The 22,437-nt window shown below is 47.2% G+C and overlaps 1 protein-coding gene across 3 annotated transcripts in view; it reads right to left on the reverse strand.

The window, feature by feature from the left end:
- The window catches only part of CSNK1G1 (casein kinase 1 gamma 1), an 84,261-nt gene that overhangs the window by 35,386 nt on the left and 26,438 nt on the right, over positions 1-22,437 (reverse strand). For 2 of the 3 annotated variants that reach the window (XM_042824058.1, XM_042824059.1), the window contains exons 3-5: positions 9,302-9,718; positions 4,812-4,852; positions 1,136-1,205 (exon numbers count right to left, since the gene is read on the reverse strand). In XM_042824058.1, the coding sequence (XP_042679992.1) occupies positions 1,136-1,205; positions 4,812-4,852; positions 9,302-9,479 (289 nt within the window). In that variant the 5' untranslated portion in view covers positions 9,480-9,718. Of the gene's footprint in view, positions 1-1,135; positions 1,206-4,811; positions 4,853-9,301; positions 9,719-21,422; positions 21,519-22,437 lie in introns of those variants that run through there. The other variant, XM_042824060.1, reaches the window with a different exon arrangement.

The raw sequence follows: 22,437 nt of genomic DNA on the forward strand, positions 1-22,437 counted from the left end.
TTAAGTGCTGATGGCATTAACCTATCAGCTTTGTGTGCAACAGGATGCAAATACCAGAATACAAAGTGCACAGACAAGAGCACCGTATTTCAGTGATAAGTTCTGTTTAAAAAAAATAAAACCAAAACAACAAGAAACAAAACATCACTTCAGTATTTCCAATAGTAATAGCTCACGTTGCTCCTACTACCAGAATTTGCATGCTAAAAGAGAAAAAAAGTCATTAAAAAGTGCAATAGCATCTCAGCCACCAGAGGACAAAATTCAGGAAACTAATTAGAAGAACTAACTCAACTAGCAAAATAAAGCTGCGTGATGACTGCTCAGGTCCCACGTAGCATGAACTCAGAGCAGGTCTTTCACTTTCTTCAACTTGGTATTTTGTTGGCGGTGTGAGAGCACATCCTCTGCAAGAGGAAGCTGTGCCATCCAGGCAAAACAGCACAAAAAAATCAGGAGTGTAAGAAAAACAACAATCCTCACTAACACAGCAATCATTTTACTAATGAGAGATTCTAGGTCTGAACGATTATCCAGTTATTACCGCGATATTCTGACCAAAACTTCTCCAAAAGCACGTGTGGGAATAAAATAATCTGCCCCAATCCCACAGAATCACAGGGGTTGGGAGGGATCTCAAGAGATCATTGAGTCCAAGCCCCTGCTAAAGCAGCTCCTACAACAGGTCACACAGGTCGGTGCCCAGATGGATCTTGAATATGTCCACGGAAGGAAACTGCACCACCTCTCTGGGCAGCCTGTTCCAGCGCTCCACCACCCTTACCACAAAGCAGTTCTTCTGCATGGCACTGCAGAGCTCCCTGCGTTCAAGCTCTAGGCCGCTGCTCCTTGTCCTGTCACTGCACACAGCCAAGAAGAGCCTGGCCTCACCCATTTGCCTCCCACCTCCCTTCACATATTTACAAATATTTATCAGATCCCCTCTCAGTTTTCTTTCCCCCATGCTGAACAGACCCAGGTCACTCCGCCTTTCCTCATTAGGGAGACGCTCCATGCCCTTCAGCATCAGGAAATCAGGAAATTCTTGTCAGAGATGCACAACACACACGATGGTAACGTTTGACTGCATAAAGAAATTACAAACCTCCTATAAGCTTAAGGCAGGCTTACTTACCTGCACTTCCAAGCTGCTTGTAAAATCTGTATTCTAAATGGAGTTGTGGTGCACGTGATTTTATTGGTTCCTAGAAGAGAAGAAAAAAATGCCACCTGAAATATTTTGACTGAAAAAAGTACTTAAAGTTCTGTGACCATAAAGACTGCTTCACGTTTCAAGATAAAACGCCTTAGGAGTCTAACAATAGACTTCATCATTAGACATCATTTAAATAAACAGAGAACAGAAAGTAAAAGCAGGAAGACTTGCACTCTGGAGGAGCTTTGCTGGAAGCGCAATAACTTCCTTGCTAAAGAGAAACTAAAAAACAGAGCTCATTCATGGAAGTGACATTCAAAACTCGTCCATCAAAGCTGCTGATCCTTGCAGGACGACGCTGACCAGGCAGAACAGAGGCAGGAAAGTCATGGCTGAGAAAGGTTAAGCCACAAGTTGAGCCTATGGACTTACGTCTGCCCACAGTGCTGTTGGTCACTAGCCTGCATTTCTGTGACACAGTGAGTCATATGCCGTGCCTGGAGTTGCATAAAGGCGTAGCACAGCAGCAAGCTCAGCAGAGATCTGATAGAAACACGGGAGCAAGGCTCCTCCTTCACTGGCAGATGCCATTCAAACATTTTAAAGCACTCAAGAATATTCTGTTTTTACACACGGGATAAAAAAAATGGATAAGCCTGCAATGCACCCAAACCAGCACATCTCTCAACTGCCACTTCACGCATAAAACTTAATGCCTACGATCTATAATGCATTAACATGCATGATTACAGAGCTTCTAAAAAATATGAGCTTAACATGGAGAGGATTAAGAGACTTGAGTAATTACATTTTCCATAGAACTGCACCTGGGGTAGCCAATGATGCGGACTGTTCCAGCCTCAGCTTATGCTGTTATTCTCTTCTGTACGAGAAGACAAATGCTGCGGTGCACAAACCACATGAAATCCATCCAATGGCACCAGCACCAGTCTGAATCTCAAACACTTGCTGAAAAGCCCCAAAGCACTGCTACACATCAGCTCCAGGAGTTACAGGAAGATGCTCAACGGAGTCAGGAGCTTGTGCTGGCACCTTCAGCACGCTCAACTGGCTCTTCAGCCTGCACAGGAGACATGAAGCTTCAGCAGATCCCTGTCTTATTTCGTTTAAGATTAATGCCCACGTTTGCTGCAAATTTCACCTTAAAGACTTCAAGTCAAAGAGCCATTTTTGTACAGGAATTCAGCCAGGAGGCCTTCCAGCCAAGCTGTTCAGCACTTGTTCAAGTTATCCCCTCTGTAGCCAGCAAGGGGAATATCACTCCTGACTGCTTCTTGACTATGCCATTTACAAGGTTCAGCAGTGCAATACGACCAACTACTTAAAAAACACTTCAAAAACCTTCACTGAAGGCAAATACAAAGAAACACAAAGCCCATTGCTACACAAGCCACAGTTAAGTGAAAATAACTGCCAACGTCAGTTTAAGACTTCAGAGACCTCCACAGCAAAGGGATTTAGGGCAACAGGAACTCAAGTCTATTCAGTGTGCAGTTCATCTGTTCCAGCAGGCAGAGGGACTAATGTGTGAGGACATGAGGCTGCTTGTGACAAGCAGGGCAAGACATGCCTGAGCCTCTCTGCATCAGGAGCAGCTCTGGACACTCGCCCGCCACGGCAGCTTCCAAGCAGATCGCAGCACAGCAGATGGTTGTTCTGCAGGCCAAGGGCTTAGGGGTGCTGGCAGATGCTGCATTTGTGCTGAAAAGCAGGGAATTGCTGCTGCCTAGCATATAAAACCCACGGCTCAAACCAACAGGCAGCAGCAGCAGCTTGGTAGAAACTCCTGCCACGTGCAAGTCAGCATTAAAAGCCCTCAATAGTTTAAGCCAACAAACACAGCTAACGCACGGCACAGCAGCTCCAAAAGACCTCCGGCTGAGAGCAGGAGCTGCACGGGGACCCACGGTGTCAGAGCACAGGCAGTGCTCCCCGCTCACCGAGATGCAGCGCACCTCAGAAATTCGCACCCCAAAGACGAACCAACAGAGGTTAGCACAGAACGTCACAGCATTTTCTGATCAACCCTTTGGCATCTGCAGAGTAATTCTCTAATTTGCCCTCCATTCATCTTCAACAAGAGGAACAAAATGCTGAGACAGCAGGGCTGCAGTGCAGGAGAATCTCAAGCAGCTCAAAGGATTTGAAGTAGAGTTTTGAGTTGGAAAAAGTAGGAAATGTTGCCTTCAGCGCAGCAAACTCAGACACTAGTCTGCAGATTACCTGAAGGATACAGAATATCTTTGGAAATTTATCAAGTTGCCACAAAAAAGTTAAAAACAAGAAGAAAAATGCAGGTATTCCCAAGGGAGGAAAGGAAAACTATTTACAACAGTTCTTAGTCTCAAGCTTCCCTGGCTTTTTCGTTCCCCAAGAAAATTACATCATTTAATCTATCTTGGTAAACGCAATATAATTTAGAAAAACATTTGAAAAGCTGGAAGATTTCTTTTGTCCAAGTCTCAGAAAGGCACACAGACAACAGCACTAAGTCAATTTGTTCATTAATTCCTTGCATCACATTATCCGGAGCTGAAGTAGGGCTGCCTCAAAGCTCTGCCTGTCGAAAGAAGCACTTCTTCCCTTTGTATCTTTGAAAGCAAAATCAAATTAGAAGCATTATCGATTCAATGGCACAGCCAGTCTGCTCGCACAAGTGCATTTTCTGTTGTCAGATCTGCCCACAAAGAAAGCTACACAACAAGCGCCGGCCCTTCCTCCCGGTCTGGCTCCATCCCCAAACATCCCGCAGCTGTCATTCAGTTATTTTAGGGAATATCTTCTGATATTTGCCAGCACGCTTCAAAACGAGTCCCTCCTGCAAAGTGCTAATTATTTTTCCATCTACTCTGCACCATATAAAGGGAACACCAGAGATGTAGGATCTGCGGCATCTGAACACGAATCAGAATTAATGCACCAAGTCCATCTTGATCTTCTGTAACACCAATGACTCCTGTTATTTTGCCAGACACGGGCTGGGAAAACAGGCACGCTTGCTGCTCATGTCAAATCAGCATTACAACTTTAACTTCAAATTCTAGGGTTTGGATCTGTGATTAAAGAGCACAGAGATGAGAAAAGAGCACTGGGTATTTTCAGCAAAACCCCAAGCAACTAATGAAAGTTTTAGTTTACAGGCAGAAGAAGTGAAGGCACTGACTCCTGGGGTGACTTTAGAAATCTGGCAGAGAGTTAGAGAGCTTCCCCACTCCCAGGACTCCTGCTAACAAAGGTTGTGGCTGCGTGTCCTTGGATGTCTGAGTCCATGAGGGGAAGGCCTGACCTTGGCTGGATTGGAGCTCGCTTTGCTTGTTGCATTCACATGGTCACAACCTGGAGAATCAATGGGAATTCAGAGCAGAACAGCTCAGCCCTGGGGCTTGGAAGGGGTGACAGACCTCCACCAGGGCCATCCCCTCAGGAAGGAGGTGATCACAGCTTCTGACAGACCAGAAACACGCAGCAGGAGAAGGGCTGGGAGCTGCTCTCTTTCAGAGCTCTGCAAGAACTTCTCTGTTCATCTCCGTTCACCTGGCTGGGATTGAGCACGCCAAGTGGGGAAGCTGCTTTTTCCTCTCGGTTTCTAGCACTAGGTACAATGCGTTTCAAAATACCCAAAGCTTCCACTTACCAGTTTGATCGCTACATATTCATTGGTGTAGAGATTTTTGCCTGTGAAGAAAGAAAGACATCTTTTAGTTGCACAGAATCACACAGAATCACAGAATCACCCGGGTTGGAAGGGACCTCAAGGATCATGTAGTTCCAACCCCCCTGCCTAGCAGGGCCACCAAACACACACATTCAGATCAGGTTGCCCAGGACCCTGTCCAACCTGGCCTTAAACACATCCAAGGACGGGGCATCCACAACCTCCCTGGGCAGCCCTGCACAATAGAGACAACGCTGAGGAGTGCCATCGGCTGCAGAGATCTGGCTTCTCAACTACCCTCTCAAATTCAAATTCATGCCTCCAACACAGTGCAAATCTCAAAACCAGGGCAGGCGCTACCTTTCATTCAGCATAAGGTAACTGCGTTTTATGGCAGCACTTCTGTTTGGTACATCTGAGGAGATATCCCAGGCACACTTGTTCTCTGCATTATCATTAAAAAAAAAAAAGGGAGGGGGGGAAAGAGTTGATTCTGCTGGACAAAAAGCAACTTCATGCTGCGATCTATAGGGAGTTTCACCAGCGTAGTTGTGCAGCGTGTCAAAGAGATTGCTACAAGGAGGCAAAGAAAAGAACTTGTGTACCAACAGAGCTCTCATCTCTTCCTCTACAAACAGGCAGGCAGTGTATGCAAAATGCCTTCTTCGGGGCAGCAGCACAAAGGCAGTCCTCCTCATGGAATAACGCCCTCAGCTCAGCGCAGGAGCAGCGGAGCACACGGCTGCTCCCAGGAGTAACACAGCACTGAGAACAAAAGTCATTCCTGTGACCCCCAGCACGCAGCAGTGCTTGGTCTGACACAGCCCTGGGGAGGAGGAACGCCAAGCACTAGGATGGGTTTAACCAGGCAAGCACACTGCCTTACCCTCACCCTTACAACACTTTTTTTGTTGTTGTTTGTTTGAAGGAGACCCCACCATTTCTTTAGATCTGTCATTAAAAGCTGGTGAAAGTCAGCTGTGCAGATGCATGGGGAATGTGCAAACACTGGGAGGTGGCACAGCCTGGAGGAGCCTGGGGACAGAAGCAGCAGACAAGCAGGTGGCAGGACAAAGGGCAGCACCTTCCCAGACCGTAAGGACCCTGGCCTGATGCTACCCAAGGGCTAGCAGGGGGAAATCCGCTCAGGCATTAAGAGAAGGCAGCCTAAATACACTTGGTTATCTGCTCCCTGCTAGCAACCAGAAATGAGTCACATCAGCAGCTCCAGCTGTAGCTCGCCCATAGACATTTCTCCCTCCCCCCTCCCAGGGGATTGAACTCACACTGAGAAGCACGATTTGAGGACGCTGGGCCATAACAGGGGAAGCTCCAGCCCAAGTAATGAGAAAGTCATGTGCTTTAAACTGCAAGACAGTTTTGATAAGGCCGTTCCCAGCTAATGCAATCGAGATGATCCAACTAACTTTTGTGGTAACAAAAGCCCCTCAAGTTCAGGCAAAGCTTTTGATGGGGCAGCAATAAAGTCCATGCCTCAGTTTTGAGCCGTTCCACATCCAATGAAGATCTACACATCCTAATGAGGAGCGACTTGTTAAGTCACCAGCACTCACACAGGAAGCCTTGCAGTGCGCGTTTCCCTAGCAAAAAAATGGCTCAGAGCGTGGATCCGACCTTTAAGCCACGCTTACCTACCCCACTGCTGAGATTCCAGGCTGAATATGGCTCTGGGCAGCCTGCTGTGGTGGTTGGCAACATAGCAGGGGGGTTGGAACTAGATGGTCGTTGTGGTCCCTTTCAACCCAGGCCGTTCTATGATGCTACGATCTTTGGCCAACCCAAGCATGTCTCAGACCAACCCCTGACTTCAGAACACTATGCAACTTCTCCAGGTATGGCCCTTCTCTTTGGTGCAGTAGCTTATTGAGGGGATAGAACCAGCAGACAGGGACAACTCCCCAAACATTGTTTTAGTCTTCCCTCAAACCAGGAAAAAAGCTGCTTTCACTTTTTTAATGTAGAGTTTTGGAAGAGCCAGGTTATGTTTGCACTGGAGCAAAAAGATCTGGGCTCCACTCTTTCCACGGTTCAGATGTTAAGTAAATACAGACGTGATAGCCAGTGCACTGAACCTGCCTATGGGTTGTAAAACCTCAGAGGTTTTTCCAGTGAAGATGGCAAAAATCCAGTTGGTTACTCCGTGAGTCAGCCTGAGTTCAGCCCCAGAGCCTGTGCAGCCTGTCCAAGGAACAGCCATAGGATAACATCATTTCAGCTCACTGTGGTCCAGGTGCTGATGTTTGTGCACATCTCCTTCTCATCTCAGCCTGCCATCCCACTGCTCTGCTCCCATGTGACAAACAGCTTCAAGAAAGTAACATCCCTGGGGCTATCTCTATTTGCAGCAAGAGATCAACGCTGAGCAGCTAAGCCGACACTCACAGAACAGCTTCCCTCCCCCAAACCAAGCAAAAAGAAGAGGGCATGTCATTCATCTTTGCAGGACAAAGCTGTTATCAGAGACTTGTTTGCTCATATTGTGGAAAAGCTGCTTCGCCTTTCCCACAGCACAACCCAGCAATAATTATCATCACATCTGTGCGATAGGAAGATCCAATAATTAACCAAAGAGGAGTTCTTAAAGCTATAGTGGCTGCAAAAAGTAGTAAGTTTCATAAAATGCAGAGCTTCTACGCAGACTTCATGCCTAATTGCCATTATCTGCATCTATTTGTGTCTGTTACCCAAACGCAGCTGCTACAGCACACTTGGTTAATGCAGATCAACAAAACAGCGCACCAAAAATACCTCTACCCCCAGTGAAAATCAACAAAACAAGGAGCACTTGATTAACAGGTGTTGCTTTTTCCCTGGTTGAAACTGAATTTCTGTGTAAACTGATGTTTTCAGAAGTGAAATCTCTTGTCAGAGATCCAGTCAGAAATCCAGTGCCCCCTGGAACAAAACACGACAAAACAGGACTGCGAAGACGAAAAATCAGACTTTGGGCTCCAGCTGAACAAAAGCAGGAAGCATTTACCTGGGGGATCCTATAAAGCTGCTGAGCACCCAGTGCTGTTTGGATTACAAAGCAATTCTACGGCTCTTCCCACAGGGCCATTTGCGATTGGGAGTTGGTTGGAAACGCAACGCCGCTATGCAAGCTGTGTTACTGTAAGGATCCAGACTGCACTACCATCTGCTGACTGCACTGCCTTCTGCTGCCAGCAATGCTCATTCACATTCAGGAAGTTGGGAAGTTCTGTCCCTCCTACCATTTCTTTCTGCCTTTGGAGCACCATCTCGGCTCTTGCAAATCAATAAAACTGATGCAGCGCTGAAACCAAGCCTACCCATTTACCAAGGCAGATCGTAAATTAGTTAGCCTTCATCCTGGAAGAAGTGGCACGTCTTACGAATGCCACAAACCATGCAGTGAAAGATGAATCACACACAGATTCAGAACAGGAATCTACACAGAGGCTCTCAGCAGTTGAGTATTCTTGAAGCAACCACCTCAGTTTATCTATGGTCCCTCCTACCTCACGTGCAGACTATTTCAATTCTAAACGCATACCGAGTTTTGGGCAAATGGTATTTGTGTCAGACAGCCTGCTTTCAGCACCTTCCAGTTTATTAGCACTGCAAACCACCTTGTTCAGCAAAAATAAGGGAAATGCAGCTGTTCTAAGTCAAGACCACTGCAAGCTGCTGCTTCTGATCTGAAAAAGCCACTCCAAAACCACACACTGGGAGCTCAGAAGCATGTAATTAAAAACACCGTCTGCTTCCCCCACCTCATTTCAGACCCAACCAAATGCATCTTTTGTCTGAGATGACTTACGAGCCCAGTGCACTGCACTCCGCAAGGCCATCTGTCTGGGCGACCAGCTGCAAGGCACGCAGTTAGCAGACCAGTGGACCAAGGGAAAAAAACAAACAACCGAGGGCTGCTGGGTTGGTTCAGCTGCCACAATGCAGCAGCCATATGGCCGCTCCACTCATCGCCGGGGAGTCAAACGCAGTGAGACAGATCAGGGAGCGGGAGAAGGGGCAGAAACTGGGGCGCTGTGACTAGTGAGAGTCATGCAGCAGGGAGGATGCAGCTGAATGCTGGAAAGGAGGACACACTAACGCTTGGTAGGGCATCCTAACTTAAAGAGGAGAGACTGAGAGCAAGATTTAGCAATCCAGACAGTTAGGAATATTTTTCACCTTAGGCAAGACATTCAGTGTTGAGAACGGTCTTCGTTGTTGGGATTGTTCAGAATTTGCATCTCTGGCCTCTCCAATGTATTCCCTTTGACTTTATGCAAATCAGAATAACGCAAATAAGAACAACGCGTTACATCTTCTGAGTCAGAAGCTTCAGGTAAGGTAGCTTGGCACTCGGCAAACAAGGACAAGCGCTTGCTTTTCTCAAGCCAGGGTAAGCTTTTACATATTTATATTCCAGTGGTGAAATGCTAATCTGAGTAATGCAGGCCACTAAAACTGTTACTCCTTACCTAGTCTGAGCTCGCCAAAGTTCCCACACCCAATCTTCTTGCCCACTCTGAAGTTGGGTCCCACCATAAGAACACCAGAAGACGCAGATGAGCTCGGCCGGGAGCCGTGACTGCTCCTCCCTGGCATCCCTTTCGTCGTCCGCTGCCTTTCATCCTTTTCCCTATTGGGATGGTCCATGATCTTAGTAAAGCACCTCTGCCAGCAAGCTGGCAGAAAGGGAGGTGAGTGTGCACTCTTCTCCTTGGAACAGAAATCTATATATAATCCAAAGGTATCTCAGTCAGGATCCAAGAGTATCGTGGAAATGCATGGAGTTCTTTTGGCACTGTATCCAGTTTCTTAATGAATCATTATGAAGTACCAACCAGTCGATTGTGATCTTGAGGACTCAAGGCAAGCTGCTTTTGGTTTCTCACCTGAGGAAAAGAAAAATGATAAGTAACATAAAAATCATTATTTTAAAACAGAAAGCAAAGGTGCACAACATGGCAAACCTCCAGCATCTTCTGGAGCTATTTAGCTCTTGAGGAAATTAACAGCTCCGTAGGAACTTTATCATTTCTTAACAATTTCTGATTAAGAACATCACGATAAGAAGTGCTGCCCGTCCACCGCTTGCTATTGGAGTTAGCAGGACTGGCACCACATATTTAAAGTTACTTCCAGGTGGAAACTGCATGGCAATCGTGCCTTATCTTTCAAGCCACTGGGAAGTGTAAAGTACAAAGAGAAATCAAACATCTGTGAACTATCACACAAGCAATATAAAGAACAGAAAGCAGCAAAGGTGCCAAGAGAAAAATACCCTTACGTGCTTATAGCTACAGGCATCTACCACACTGAAGAGTCAAATTCTACTTTACAACTCTTAAAGATAACCTCCAACATATTTGCTGATTGAAATCAGCATATTTGAGAGATGACCAAAGAGTGGATCGAGGTAACATTATTTAAAAAAGCTACAAATTTGCCAAGAGCTGTCTGAGCATACAGATCACTGTTGTAACATATCCACGGAAAGAATTCTCTTCCGCGGTCAGATGAAACTCCTACCACTCAAAAGGGAAACCCTAAAGTCTCTGCAGCACAGCACCAACAGTGGTGGGCAACCCCAGACGCTCAGCAGGACGAGCAGAAGCAGCATGCTGGGGGGTTGTAGTGCAGCTCTTAAATAAGAAATTGCTACTACAAGACACCAGTGAACTGCAAGTTCTCCAGAGGCGATACCTGAATGACTTTGGAAACAAGGCCTGTGCCCTACTTCTGTGCGCATGGTTCCATTGTTTGTATGAAGGCTGGGAAACACCACCAAGGTGAGCAGAGACACTGCATGAAAGCAGCCAGCAAGAGTCATAGTAGGAGCACATCAGCAATAGAACGCTGCCAGGTACACCCAATAATCCAACAGTATTTATGAGAGTTCAAAAGTTACTAAGGAAACAGGCTCAGTCCTCCTGCAGTAATAATACCTTGGTTGCTCTAAGAGTAATGTCTTCTATTTACTTCAGTAGAATCACAGACTCATGGCCTGGGTTGAAAAGGACACAATGCTCATGTAGTTCCAACCCCCTGCTGTATGCAGGTCACCAACCAGCAGCCCAGGCTGCCCAGAGCCACATCCAGCCTGGCCCTGAATGCCTGCAGGGATGGGGCATCCACAGCCTCCTGGGGCAGCCTGTTCAGGTGTGCAGCTCCAGGAACTACAGCAGATATAAAGAGCACAGTAACACAGATTTCCAACACTCTCAGCCATTAGCTGTGCATTTTTGGCAGCAGTGAATGAGAACCCACACGCCCTACCTGTAAAAGCCCGCACCAGCAGAGGTGGCCCACTGTTTCACAGCTGCTGTGACAGTATCATTACCAGGAAAATGCTGCCCACACAGCCCATTCTGAACAGATGGAAGTCAGAATGCACCAAGTCCAGACTATACGGTGGGTGCAGTAGGACAGTGCAGCCAAGATCAGGAACGCATTCAGTCTTTAAAATGGAATGAGGCCTGGTGCCATCGTGCTGCAAGAGAAAGCTCGACTTCTCCTCTGCCTCCTCCAGCAAGTCTGAGCCTTCAGCTCAGTTCCCTGACACTGAGATCAGAGTTGATACTTTTTCCAGGCTGCAGGAAATCCAGAAGGGTCACCCCTTTTCCAGAAGACAGGGCATGGAGGAATTCAATTCCACCCTTTGCTCCATCTGCACTTCCATGTCAGACACCATTCTGTCAGCGCCCCTCTGCTGACACCTGTCACAGCAACAACACGTGATGGAAAAATGGTGAGAAGGCTCAGCCTCTACTGCCACAGCACCCACGTCAGCCTCTGACATCATGGGCCAGCATCGCCAAACAAGAGGCATGACTTTCAGAGCAGCCCTCATACATTAGAAGGCTATTTTTCAGAGAATTTAGCAGTGTTTTTCTTGGCTGTTTCATGAGATGAAGCCAACCCACCTACTTCCGGCCCTCCAACACTAAAAGACAGGAGTTATTACCCATTCACAGAGCAGTGGAGCAGAACAAAAGCATTAACTCCTTTGAAATATGAGTACGTTCTCCCTAACCTTCAATTGTGGTATACATTTGTTTCTTGAAACTCTTGTTTTGATCTGAGGCATCTGTACACAAGGCAGAAGTCACTCACGAGAGATGCAGAGCACGTGGGCAGCAAGCTAACAGTTGGTAATCCCAGCTTCTGAACACTGAACTAGTCTTTAGCACAACCCCAACCTTCTCTGTTGCCATTAGCAGTTCCACAGGATGGCAGAAAAGAAAGCACAGCTCTCCAGAGTGTGAGCTCCCTCCCTAGATCTGAAAAGTTTCTGCAAAAGAGCCAAGACTAAATCAAGTTGACATGCAACTTTAACAACACTTTGTAATTATTCCACACTGTTTTTGTCCTTGTGTTGCTGGGGGGCTCCTATACAGACAGGAGGTTTGCAGGACCTTTAGGAAGGCAAGCCTTCCTAAGGTGCTGGTTCCTCCACAGTGTATTTGAAAACCTCCAAGATTGAAGAGAAGCCAGTAAGAGCAAATACCCATCCACACAGATCTGCTTCATGCAGGATGAGTGCCACAAATACACCCATCTTTCATTGTGATTTTGCTAACGCTAAGGGCCTTGTTCAGGTTGCACAGGTTACAACCCACAGGACATTGCAGGTAGCCGTGACTCAGCGGCCTGTGAAAACAGGATGAACTCTCACCATCTCCTTGTTCAAAAGTGCACTGCTGCAGAAAACACCAGGCAGCATGTCTGCAGCAAGCACAGCAGGTATGAAAATCATCGGGTCATCCAATAACAGTGGCAGCGTGGCCATTCTACACCAAGCAGCACCTAGGAGGACCCCGTGAGTGGGGTTCAAACAGCCCAGCACCATCAGCACCACTGGATCATTAGGAGAGAAGAGCTGGAAATGTTCACCTACAAGAACTGCAATGCTCAGCATTACCAGGCCTCACTTCTACCTCCAATACACGTAATTCAAGCTTTAATGCTTAAAACCAAACATGAATTACCAGGAAGCATTTGACGGAGGCAAGCAGAATGAGACACTTCTTCATCACATAACCCCAACACTCTAAAGCAGCAGCGTTTATTTTGATGACGTGAGTTATCACCATGTCTCAAATCCGCCTGCCTGGGTACGAGGAGTTTTATTTGCTTTGTGACATCAGCTTCCAGAAGCAGGACGACGCTCTCATATCAGCAGAGCGCAGCAACCAGACCCCACCCCAAGGTGTCCCAGGAAAAGATTTGCTCCAAAAAGCAACCCACAAAGCAATGGATGGTCACTGAAACTCAGGAAGTTTATTTACTTCTGAAAAGAACTCAAATGTGCAAGGATGAAGGTGCGCTTTGAAGGCTAAACCCGAGATCAGAAAGATGAGTAAAACTGAAATCCCATGAATGAAAAGAGGAAAATGCAGTGGATGCTGTCAAACTCAGAAAGCACTGCTCTCCTGCAGGCAGAACCATAACTCACTGAGGTTAGAAAACGCATGGACAGCAGCTGCAGATTTCACAAAAGGGTATCAAAAAGAAGTATCCAAACAAGAGCTACCTTCCCATTTCACAGATAGAAAACAAACAAAACCAATGCCCAGCATTTGTGAGACATGAAAGGCAGCATGGATTCGTAAACTGGGAAGATCACAGAATGGCCAGGGTTGGAAGGGACCTCAAGTATCACAAATCTGCAACCCCCTGCCACACGCAGGGCCACCAACCTCCACATTTCATAGCAGCCCAGGCTGCCCAGGGCCCCATCCAACCTGGCCTTGAACACCTCCAGGGATGGACGGGGCATCCACAGCCTCTCTGGGCAGCTGTTCCAGCACCTCACCACTCTCATAGCAAAGAACTTCTCCCCGACATCCAACCTCAATCTCCCCTCCCTCAACTTCAAACCACTTCCCCTCATCCTGCAGTCATCTTCCCTTTCCAAGAGTTGATTCCCCTCCTGTTTGTAGGCTCCCTTTAGGTACTGAAGGCTGCACTGAGGTCACCCCGCAGCCTTCATCTCTCCAGGCTGAACAAGCTCAGCTCCCTCAGCCTGTCCTCGTAGGGGAGGTGCTCCAGCCCCCTGATCATCTTCATGCCCTCCTCTGGACCCTCTCCAACAGCTCTGTCTTTTTTGTACTGGGGGCTCCACACTGGGACGCAGTGCTGCAGATGGGGCCTCACAAGAGCAGAGTAGAGGGAGATAAAGATATTATTAAGAAGTGGGGTAATAGACTTGGAAAGGAAAAGGCAAAATCCGCAGGGTGGGAGCAGGTTACAATGAAGGAAAGAGAAATTTTGGATACATCACAAGTTAATCTTCTTTAAAGACTTCCACAGTCAGCTAAGGGTTACATAGCCAGTAAGAAGAATACAGAGTCAGAATAGGCTTGAAATCAGCTGAAAGGACTTCACAACTGCAGCAAACATCAGATGGCCTGGGCTGCCCAAGAACACATTCCAGGTCATCATATTTTGCTGCTGGATACCAGAAAGCATTTAAGCTTCATTCTGCCCTCTCCAGCACAGAGCATCATCGACTGCCTACCCACAGAGCTCTGCATCCTGATTCTGGGGCAGCTCTGCAGCAGAACCTGATGCCTTGGCACAGATCTTTTCCAAGTGCTTGGCTACCTGCTGGCAAAAATAGCCACAATGCAAAACAGCATTTCACCAGTAAAGTGGAGCTGAAAGCCACCAAAAGGCAAAGAGACACAGCTCACCACGTTTCAAACAGCTGATAATTGAGTTGGCTTCCACTTCCATCTGCTGCTCAGTCACTGCTGTGGGACACAGGACTGTGGTTCCTGTGACTTTGCGAGCCCTCCTGCCTAGCCCCACAGCCTTCCCTTCTTGCAGACTGAAGCCTGGATTCATTCAAGTTCTGCATGCAAGTTTTCAGATCCAACCAGAGGCACGTGCTGCTGTGTTTGAAGCTCACACGGAGCTGCTGGCTGCCCCTCAGGTAGCTGTGCTCCTCTCAGGCACATGAAGCACACACAGCCCCACCGTGCACTTCCAGGCTTGTGAAATAAGATTTTAACCTTACAAGCTCCTATGCCCCCAGTCTCCCCCACTTAATTGTATGAGGTCTCCCCCAAGGGCAAGGATGGAAAGGTCACGGCTGGCAGGCTGCAAGCACCAAGCATCCTCTTTCTCAGCCCAAAGCCTCCTGCAAACAGGAATCCAGAGCCAGTGAATAAGAAAAGGGGCCGATAACCTCTTTATTATGGCTCACCTGTACCCAGCTGTCAGTACACCCAACTGCACAGAGATCTTTCACTACTGCCACTACACACTAAAAGCAGCTGTTGTAAACCTGGCCTCAAACACGGCTTTTGAGGACTAGCAAAGTAAAAGCACTCGGTTTTGGAGGAGGAGTGGCAGAAGAATGAAGGCCAGACCTGAAGTCTTCTGAAGTCGGCACCATTAAAATTTAAAGACTACTCAGAACACCAGCACGATTTCCTGCCACAACTCAAACTTTTTCATAACGATTTTCCTTCCTACCTTTCCACCCACTCAGCAAGATTGCTCCTGAAAGTTACTTGCATTTAAACAAATGCTGCATGAACACATTTGCCTAATGGTGACTCAGTTCAATTCCAGTATTCATTTCACTACAATGTACTCAGAGACAAGGGAACAGTTATTTCATAAAAGATACAGGGCTGAGAGGAAATTACTTAAAGCACAGTAAGCTAAATAAAGAAGCCAGCTTAGTATTCTACACACTTCCAAGTGCTTAGAACTCGAGATCTCAATCACTGCACCAATAAAACCACGGGGTTAGAGCTACAAACCAGCTTCTAGGTGGAGTTGAAGGCAGCTGCCATTCACACTCAGATCAGACCCAGCACAAAGAAAGGCTTATTGCTCGCCGAGCACATCACAACTCTGCTTTGGTCCAGAGACATTGCTGGGAGCAATCCTGTTTCCACTGTGAAGCTCTTAAGTTTAAAAGCAGCAGCAGCAATGGACAGTGCAAAAAAGGCACTGTGCAAACAAGTCAGAGCATCTTTACTTCTGCCATCCGAAGGCACAACTTGCTTGCCACACAATGAAGATTTCCCTGACCTACTTCAGGAACTCTGGAGACTTCTCCAAGATAAGAACGAGAGCAGCTGATCTGCTTCGTGGCACAAATTCAGAAAATACCTGTCCAAACTGATTCTGCAGGTGCATTCGCCTTTTCTCGAATTGAACCAAGCAGACTTGATGCAGATTTGTGGGCATTTCTGATTGGCCAGGGATACAAAAACGCACTGGTCTGCAAACACTTGCTAGGTTGGTAATCTGTTCACCAAGCAAAAGCAGTTCACTTCGACCCTTTTTCCTCTCATGAAGCCCAGATTCTGAAGAAAGCTCCGTGTTCTGCTGGAGTTCCTGTTCTCACACAGAGCAGGACGAGCTCAGCCATCCCATTTCTCAAAGCAGCACCGCAGCTTCTGCTTTAGGACAAGCACATGTGCTTTCTTGCTGCAACGTCTGCCCTGTGCACACATGCAGCACTTTTGGTAAATCTCTTGATCTGAAGAATGTTTTCCAGACAAGATCTACTTTTTCTACATGACTTCAAAGACTAAAATCCTCCAAGGCTCTCAACTGTCACGTTATAAACAGACATCACCAGCTTCCAGGCTCATACCGTGCAAAATCTAGAGCCTTCAGCAAATGGCCCAAGAATAACTCCTTTTTTCAAAGCCACCTTATCACTCACTTTAGAATCATAGAATGGCTTGGGTTGAAAGGGAACCTGAAGATCCAGCCCCTCTGCCATGGGCACAGTTGAACTACTCTATTTCTGCTAGAGTCTCTGTGCTACTGATGAGGGGGAAAAATAAAATAAAATAAAATAAAATAAATAAAATAAAATAAAATAAAATAAAATAAAATAAAATAAAATAAAATAAAATAGAAGATGGTAATTTGCACCATTACTAAGGGTAAAATTAACAGACAACCTAATATCCCACATTGGCTTGACCTAAAGGAGGATCCTGCTGTGGTGCTTGGCTGTTGGCACAAGCAAGTAGGAAAGGAAGGTGCGGAAGGTGAACTACAGAATCACAGCGTCTTAGAATGGCTTGGGTTGGAAGGAACCTCCAGGATCATGCAGTTCCAAATCCTGCTGCTGCAGGCAGGCAGGGCTGCCAGCCACTAGATCAAATGCGAGATCAGGCTGCCCATGCCCATCCACTCTGGCCTTAATGCTCAGTCTTCACTCCTGACAGTCATGAAAAATATGCCCTCTTTTTTGCTCGTCTGCTTCCTGCCCTCCAGAGCTTTCTGGTTTTCCTACACCTGCTAGGAGATACTGATTCCCTCAGCAAGGTTCCTACCACGGGAATGCATTTCAAGTACCCAGCTGCATCCAAACTCCCATCACAGAACAAATCGGCATTCCCAAACAGCACTGGAGTAACCTGGTTCAGCATCATCTCATGTGAAAAACAATAGAAAAAAATGGAAAAGGGAGGTAAGAATTCTCAGCTGCAGTTTAAACTGGTAAGTGCACACTGTGTCCCACGTCCCACACTGGGCAGTTCTGTCCAAGCTGGAAGGTTGCAGTTGCCTTTTAAACAGCACGAGTCACTGCTGTTCAATCATTTGGCCAAATGACTTCATGTTCAGCTTATGCAGTTTTGTTCATAGACCAGATAAAAAGATGAGGTGTACAAATAGTATTTAAGTCTAAATTATTGGGAAGGGAGAAGGACAGATAACGCAGATCGCCATCTCCACTCCTTACACTCGAATGCACAGCGCTGCAGCTCCAGTCTTCACAGAGGGATGAACCCAAACGAACTCTCAATACCTCAGAAGTGAATTCACTTGAAGTCTTATCCATGAAGTTTTCTCCTTGAAGATCCTTGCTAAAAAACATTGGTCACATCATCCTCAAACAAATATGCCGGCAAGTTATTTGTTGTAAGCAAGCCTTGGGCTGGTTGTTGATCATCTCACCAAGAGCAGCCCTGGCATCCTCTACATTCAGTCAGTCCAAACTTTGTTCTCAGAAGCTTTTATATGCCATTGTAAGCCTTCAACATGAAAGGCAGGAATGTTATGCCGGAAAAAGAAGTAATTAGTTATTCCACACGCAGAGTCTTGAAATATGAAATGGACCATTTGCAGAGAAGAGGTTCGTGTGGTGCAAGCTGGGTGCATCACCAGCTTCCCCACTCAAGCTGAAGCTATGCAGCATCCACACATGCATATTCATACATAAGTGCTACAAACCAGGATCTGCCAGAAAGTGAGTTAATGCACTTCATCAAGAGTTGCACAGTGCTAGAACTGCTGAATTACTAAAAAAAAAAAAAAAAAAAAAAAATCAAGAAAAAAAATCCCCATATGAAACTTGAGGCTCTTTTTGTTGTTACTTCAGCTGGGAAGAGGGAGAAACGAGCAAAGACAAGCGCCCAGCTACCTGCTGAGGCTGGCTGCAGGAATCAGACCTGCAGCCCTCTGCACAACGGCCTGACAGACTGCCAGATCCCCGCTCCTAAGCAACAAGCACCTCTGCGCAGCGCAGGTGTTCAGCCCACACACAGCTGCACGCTGCAGCCCTACCAGGAATCCTGCACACAGACACTGCTTCAGAGAGCTGCACCTTGAGATTACAGCAGCTTACCCAGCCTTTCTACGGCCCTCAAAGGCCAGCAAAAGCCCAACGCCTGAGATACCGTGCGCTTGCAAAAACAGATCGGGCAAGATTGGGTTCCAGGAAACAGATAATTATGAGGATGCTATAGAGGAAATGAGAAAAAAATTGGCAGTGGTGAAAGGTCTACAGCAGAGCCAGGGCAGATGAGAACTGAGCAGACATTCTCTCCTCTGATATCTGAGCACCCCGCATACCCCTATTTTTTTTTTCCAGGTTACCTAAGAGCAAAATGAAAGGCACATCTACACTATCTACACTACTTGCTTCCCTTCAGGTAACAGTTTTGAAGAAGAAAGGGTCAAGCCTACCAGGGCCACTTCGAGGCCACCTGCATCTTCAAGAGCCCACATCAGGCAAATTTAAGTGCTTTGATGGAGAATAGCAGCTGATGGGTATAACTGTGTAATTCACACTTACTGATACCAGCAAGAAGCAAAGTCCTCGATGAGACCACTCAGCAGCTTCATCTCTGGAGCAAGCTGGGATCAGATTGGCAGCAGAACTTAAGACAGATGCACCTTGATAGCCTGTGACTGTTTCATCTGCCTGGCAAGGAGAAGCAGCCTGGAGGGTGAATTGCAGAAGTGCTGGGGAAGCTTGAGAAGACTGGTGATTTGGCAGCTACATGAAAAAAAACCAAACCAAAACAAGAACAGCCCTCCTTTGCACCATCCAAACCATTAAATGCTTTCTTCTGCTCTCAGAGAAAAAAATGGAAGCGTTAAGCTCAGAGCCAACAGTTTTCATGCGAAGCGGCTCAGCAGAAGGAAAGTCCTCATGAACTTGAACAGAGAGGATCATGGAAAAGCAACAATCCCTTAATAACAAGGGGCAAGCAGGAGTCATGCTAACTAAACACTCGAGCTGAAAGACAGCCCTGACTAAACCAGAGAGTGCTGGGAAGCTCATTCTGACCTGGCTGTGCACCAAGATTAAGGCTAGCACTCATCAGGTACATGCATCTTCTCTAGAAGAACAAATTCAAACACCCTCAGTATTATTAAATAGTAAAGAGGTGGGATACAGCTAAAGGCTGTTCCCACATGTAAGAGAAAGTTCTCCCACCTCCCGAGGTCTCTGGCTGCCCCAGAGAAGCTGGCTGCCTTTACTCTGATCCACCAAAATGCACAACAGCGTCTCAAAAGATGAGTGCAAATGAGCAGAACAGTCTTCTCTTGGTTGCCTTGGATTGGAAAGATACAAACCTCTGCCAAGGCTCACATCTCTCAAAAAGAGTTTCAGATGCTGCTGGTCACAGCAGAGACCTGGGAAGATGCCTGCCAGCACTCTGAAGTAGCATCATCCCCCAATGATATCCAGCAGCGTATGAACAGAACCACGTCCAGAACACAGCCGCAAACATCAGCAGGCTTCCAGCTGGGGAAAACATCCGTGATGTGGCAGCTGGTAGCTCCACATATATGGGAAGCCAGTCTGGAACTGAAACCTAAATATGTATGGGTGTAATGGTGTGCCATCCAAAAGCAGCACTATCACCAACGATCTGGGTGAGGATCTCTCCACCACTGCACAAAGCAGCAAAACCTTCCAGAAGAAATCACCTCCATGCACAAGGCATGAAATTAGCAAAGTGCATCAAAAGGAGGCCCCTTCAGAGGGAACTTCATGCTAGTATCCAACTGTGTGATGATTTAGGTGCTGTGAAAACACGCACCAATAAGCCAGGCAAATTAATCCTGCCTAGATGTGCTCTGCAGGGATGAATACCAGAAATCAGTCCAAATAAACATGGCTGCAAGAGGGACCATGTGCCTTCACTGCTGTGTGGGGCACTGTTTGGCCAAGGACTGTCAAAACTGCTCCTCAACATCATGCAGCCCGCGTGCTGAGGGGACACTGCCTGCCTGTCACCTGAAATGCCTCACAAGAGCTGGTAACAGAAAGGCAACAACACAGGGAAGTAAGGGATGGTTAGCTCTTAAGAAATGCAAGAGTGATGCCAACAGGCGACACAAACAGTGCAGTAAAAGGGAACATAAGAGAATTCAATATTGAGTGATTTAGCATAGATCACCTCTTCATTTTCAAGCCCAAACTCCACGCTCTCCTCCCTTGCAGGCACTGCCTTTTCCAGCAGTCGCAGGGCTGTGCTGCTGCTTTGTATCACTAGATCAGGAACCTGGCAGGAACCCAACCAGCATTTTCTACATATCTGGTTTGCAGCTAAGCTGCTTTTCAAGAAGGAAACCACGTACCTGAGAGCAGGCAGAGGGAAAGCTCCCCTGGCGTGTAGCACACTGCTGGAAGCAAACAGGGGACAAGCCCCGTGTGTAGGTGGGAGAGCACCAGGCAGCTTGGGAGGAAAAGAAGCAGTACTCCCAGTTATGAAACTGCTCACTGAGGGCTGAGGAATACGTTGCAAGAGCATAAGCAAACAGATCTGAGAGCTGCGTTCAGGCAGGGGCAGCAGCTTCTGCACCTCACCCTCCCCTGCTCGTCCCCTCCGTCTCTGTAGGGTCACACGCAGCTCACTTCGTCAAAAAGAGATTTTGTAGAACTAAGCAAGCAAGCACAGCTGTTGAGTAAAAGCATCTGTGGTGCCTTCCTCAGGCCTCACAAACCCTAGGAACAGTTTGTAAGACAGAGCTCTGCGCAGAAGGCACTGCTGCAGCAGGCATCGGGCTCCAAGTCTGACAGTTTGTCCTCCCTTACCATTCCGGAATTACAAAAACTCCATGAAGTCTTCACTGCAGCTGTGCTACAGTCTCAGAACAAGCACAAAAAAAAACCCAAGAGCACCCATCCAACAGGGCAGCACCCTTGTGGGCCATCAAAAATAACCTCCTCCTTTCTCACTGAAATTTGACTTCCTTTTTTTCCAGGCTCCCAACTGTGTATGCTTATGAAGCAGTTTAGCTGTCAGAAGAGATTGATTTTGACAGTCTATGCGATTGAGAGGTTGCCAAGAACGACATGCAGACAAAGCAAAATACCTGCTGGAGACGTGCAGCCCCTTGCAGGGGGGCTGAGAGATGCCTGGCAGCTCTGTGACAGCTCTGAGGAAGAGCCCAGCCTCCTGCTTCACACAAAGCAAAGGTCGCTCCTGCAGCATGGCTCTGAGTGCCTCCTCCCAGTGCAAGGTACAGGCCTGGTTACTGGTTTCCTTCAGTGCCTGCCAGCAATGAGATGGGCTGCACCTACACGAGCTCTGTAACACCCTGCGCTTCCTCAGCAGAGCAGTCGGTCTCGATACACAGTCACATGCATATGTGCATATGTTCCCAGAGTGATGCCAGTAACGATACTCCTCAGGAGGGCTAGGAAGCAGCTAGGATCATAGGGAACACCTGCTGACAGGGGGCAGAAAGCTTTCAGGTGCTGGAAGGATGCTTTGGCTCTTCAGGATGCATCAACAATCCCCATACCACACCTAACACTTCCACCTGTGCCACTTCTCCAGGATATGGATATCACTCACAGATGTTTGTGTGCTGTGTGGGGCCAGGTAACACTGGGGAGACACACTGCAGGCTGGCAGGCCTGCTGTCAAGCTGCTCACAGTGTTTGGGTGGCATGGAGAAAGCACCATGTAGCAGCAAGTAATCTCCAGTTTCTCACAAAGATAAGCTCTGCAGGTTGTTTTTTCTTTTGTTTGTACCCATCTGGCTGACACTTTGCATTCACACACTATCAACCTCCTTGAGTTTTCTCCTTTTCTTAAGTACACAGTAATTGCATAAATTTAGATTTGCAGAGGAGCAGCCCAGCTACGAGACACTCTACCTTCCTGAATGTGGGTTCATAAAGAAGAGTTGCTAGATATCCCACTGCCCTGCTGCTTATAAAAGGGGAGGTGCCCAGTGGGAGTTAATTTCCAAGAGATGCAGCACAAGGTGTTAAGAGTGGGCAAAGACAGCTGGCAGAACCCCTGCACAGCAAGGCAAAGCATCCCTGCCACGCACACACCCATGGTGAGAGGCACAGGGAGGGAACGGCTCTGCTACCCAC

Source organism: Centrocercus urophasianus, unplaced genomic scaffold, assembly GCF_019232065.1.
Source record: "Centrocercus urophasianus isolate 14NV4802_14NV808 unplaced genomic scaffold, USGS_Curo_1.0 seq_23, whole genome shotgun sequence".
NCBI classification, from domain to species: Eukaryota; Metazoa; Chordata; class Aves; order Galliformes; family Phasianidae; genus Centrocercus; species Centrocercus urophasianus.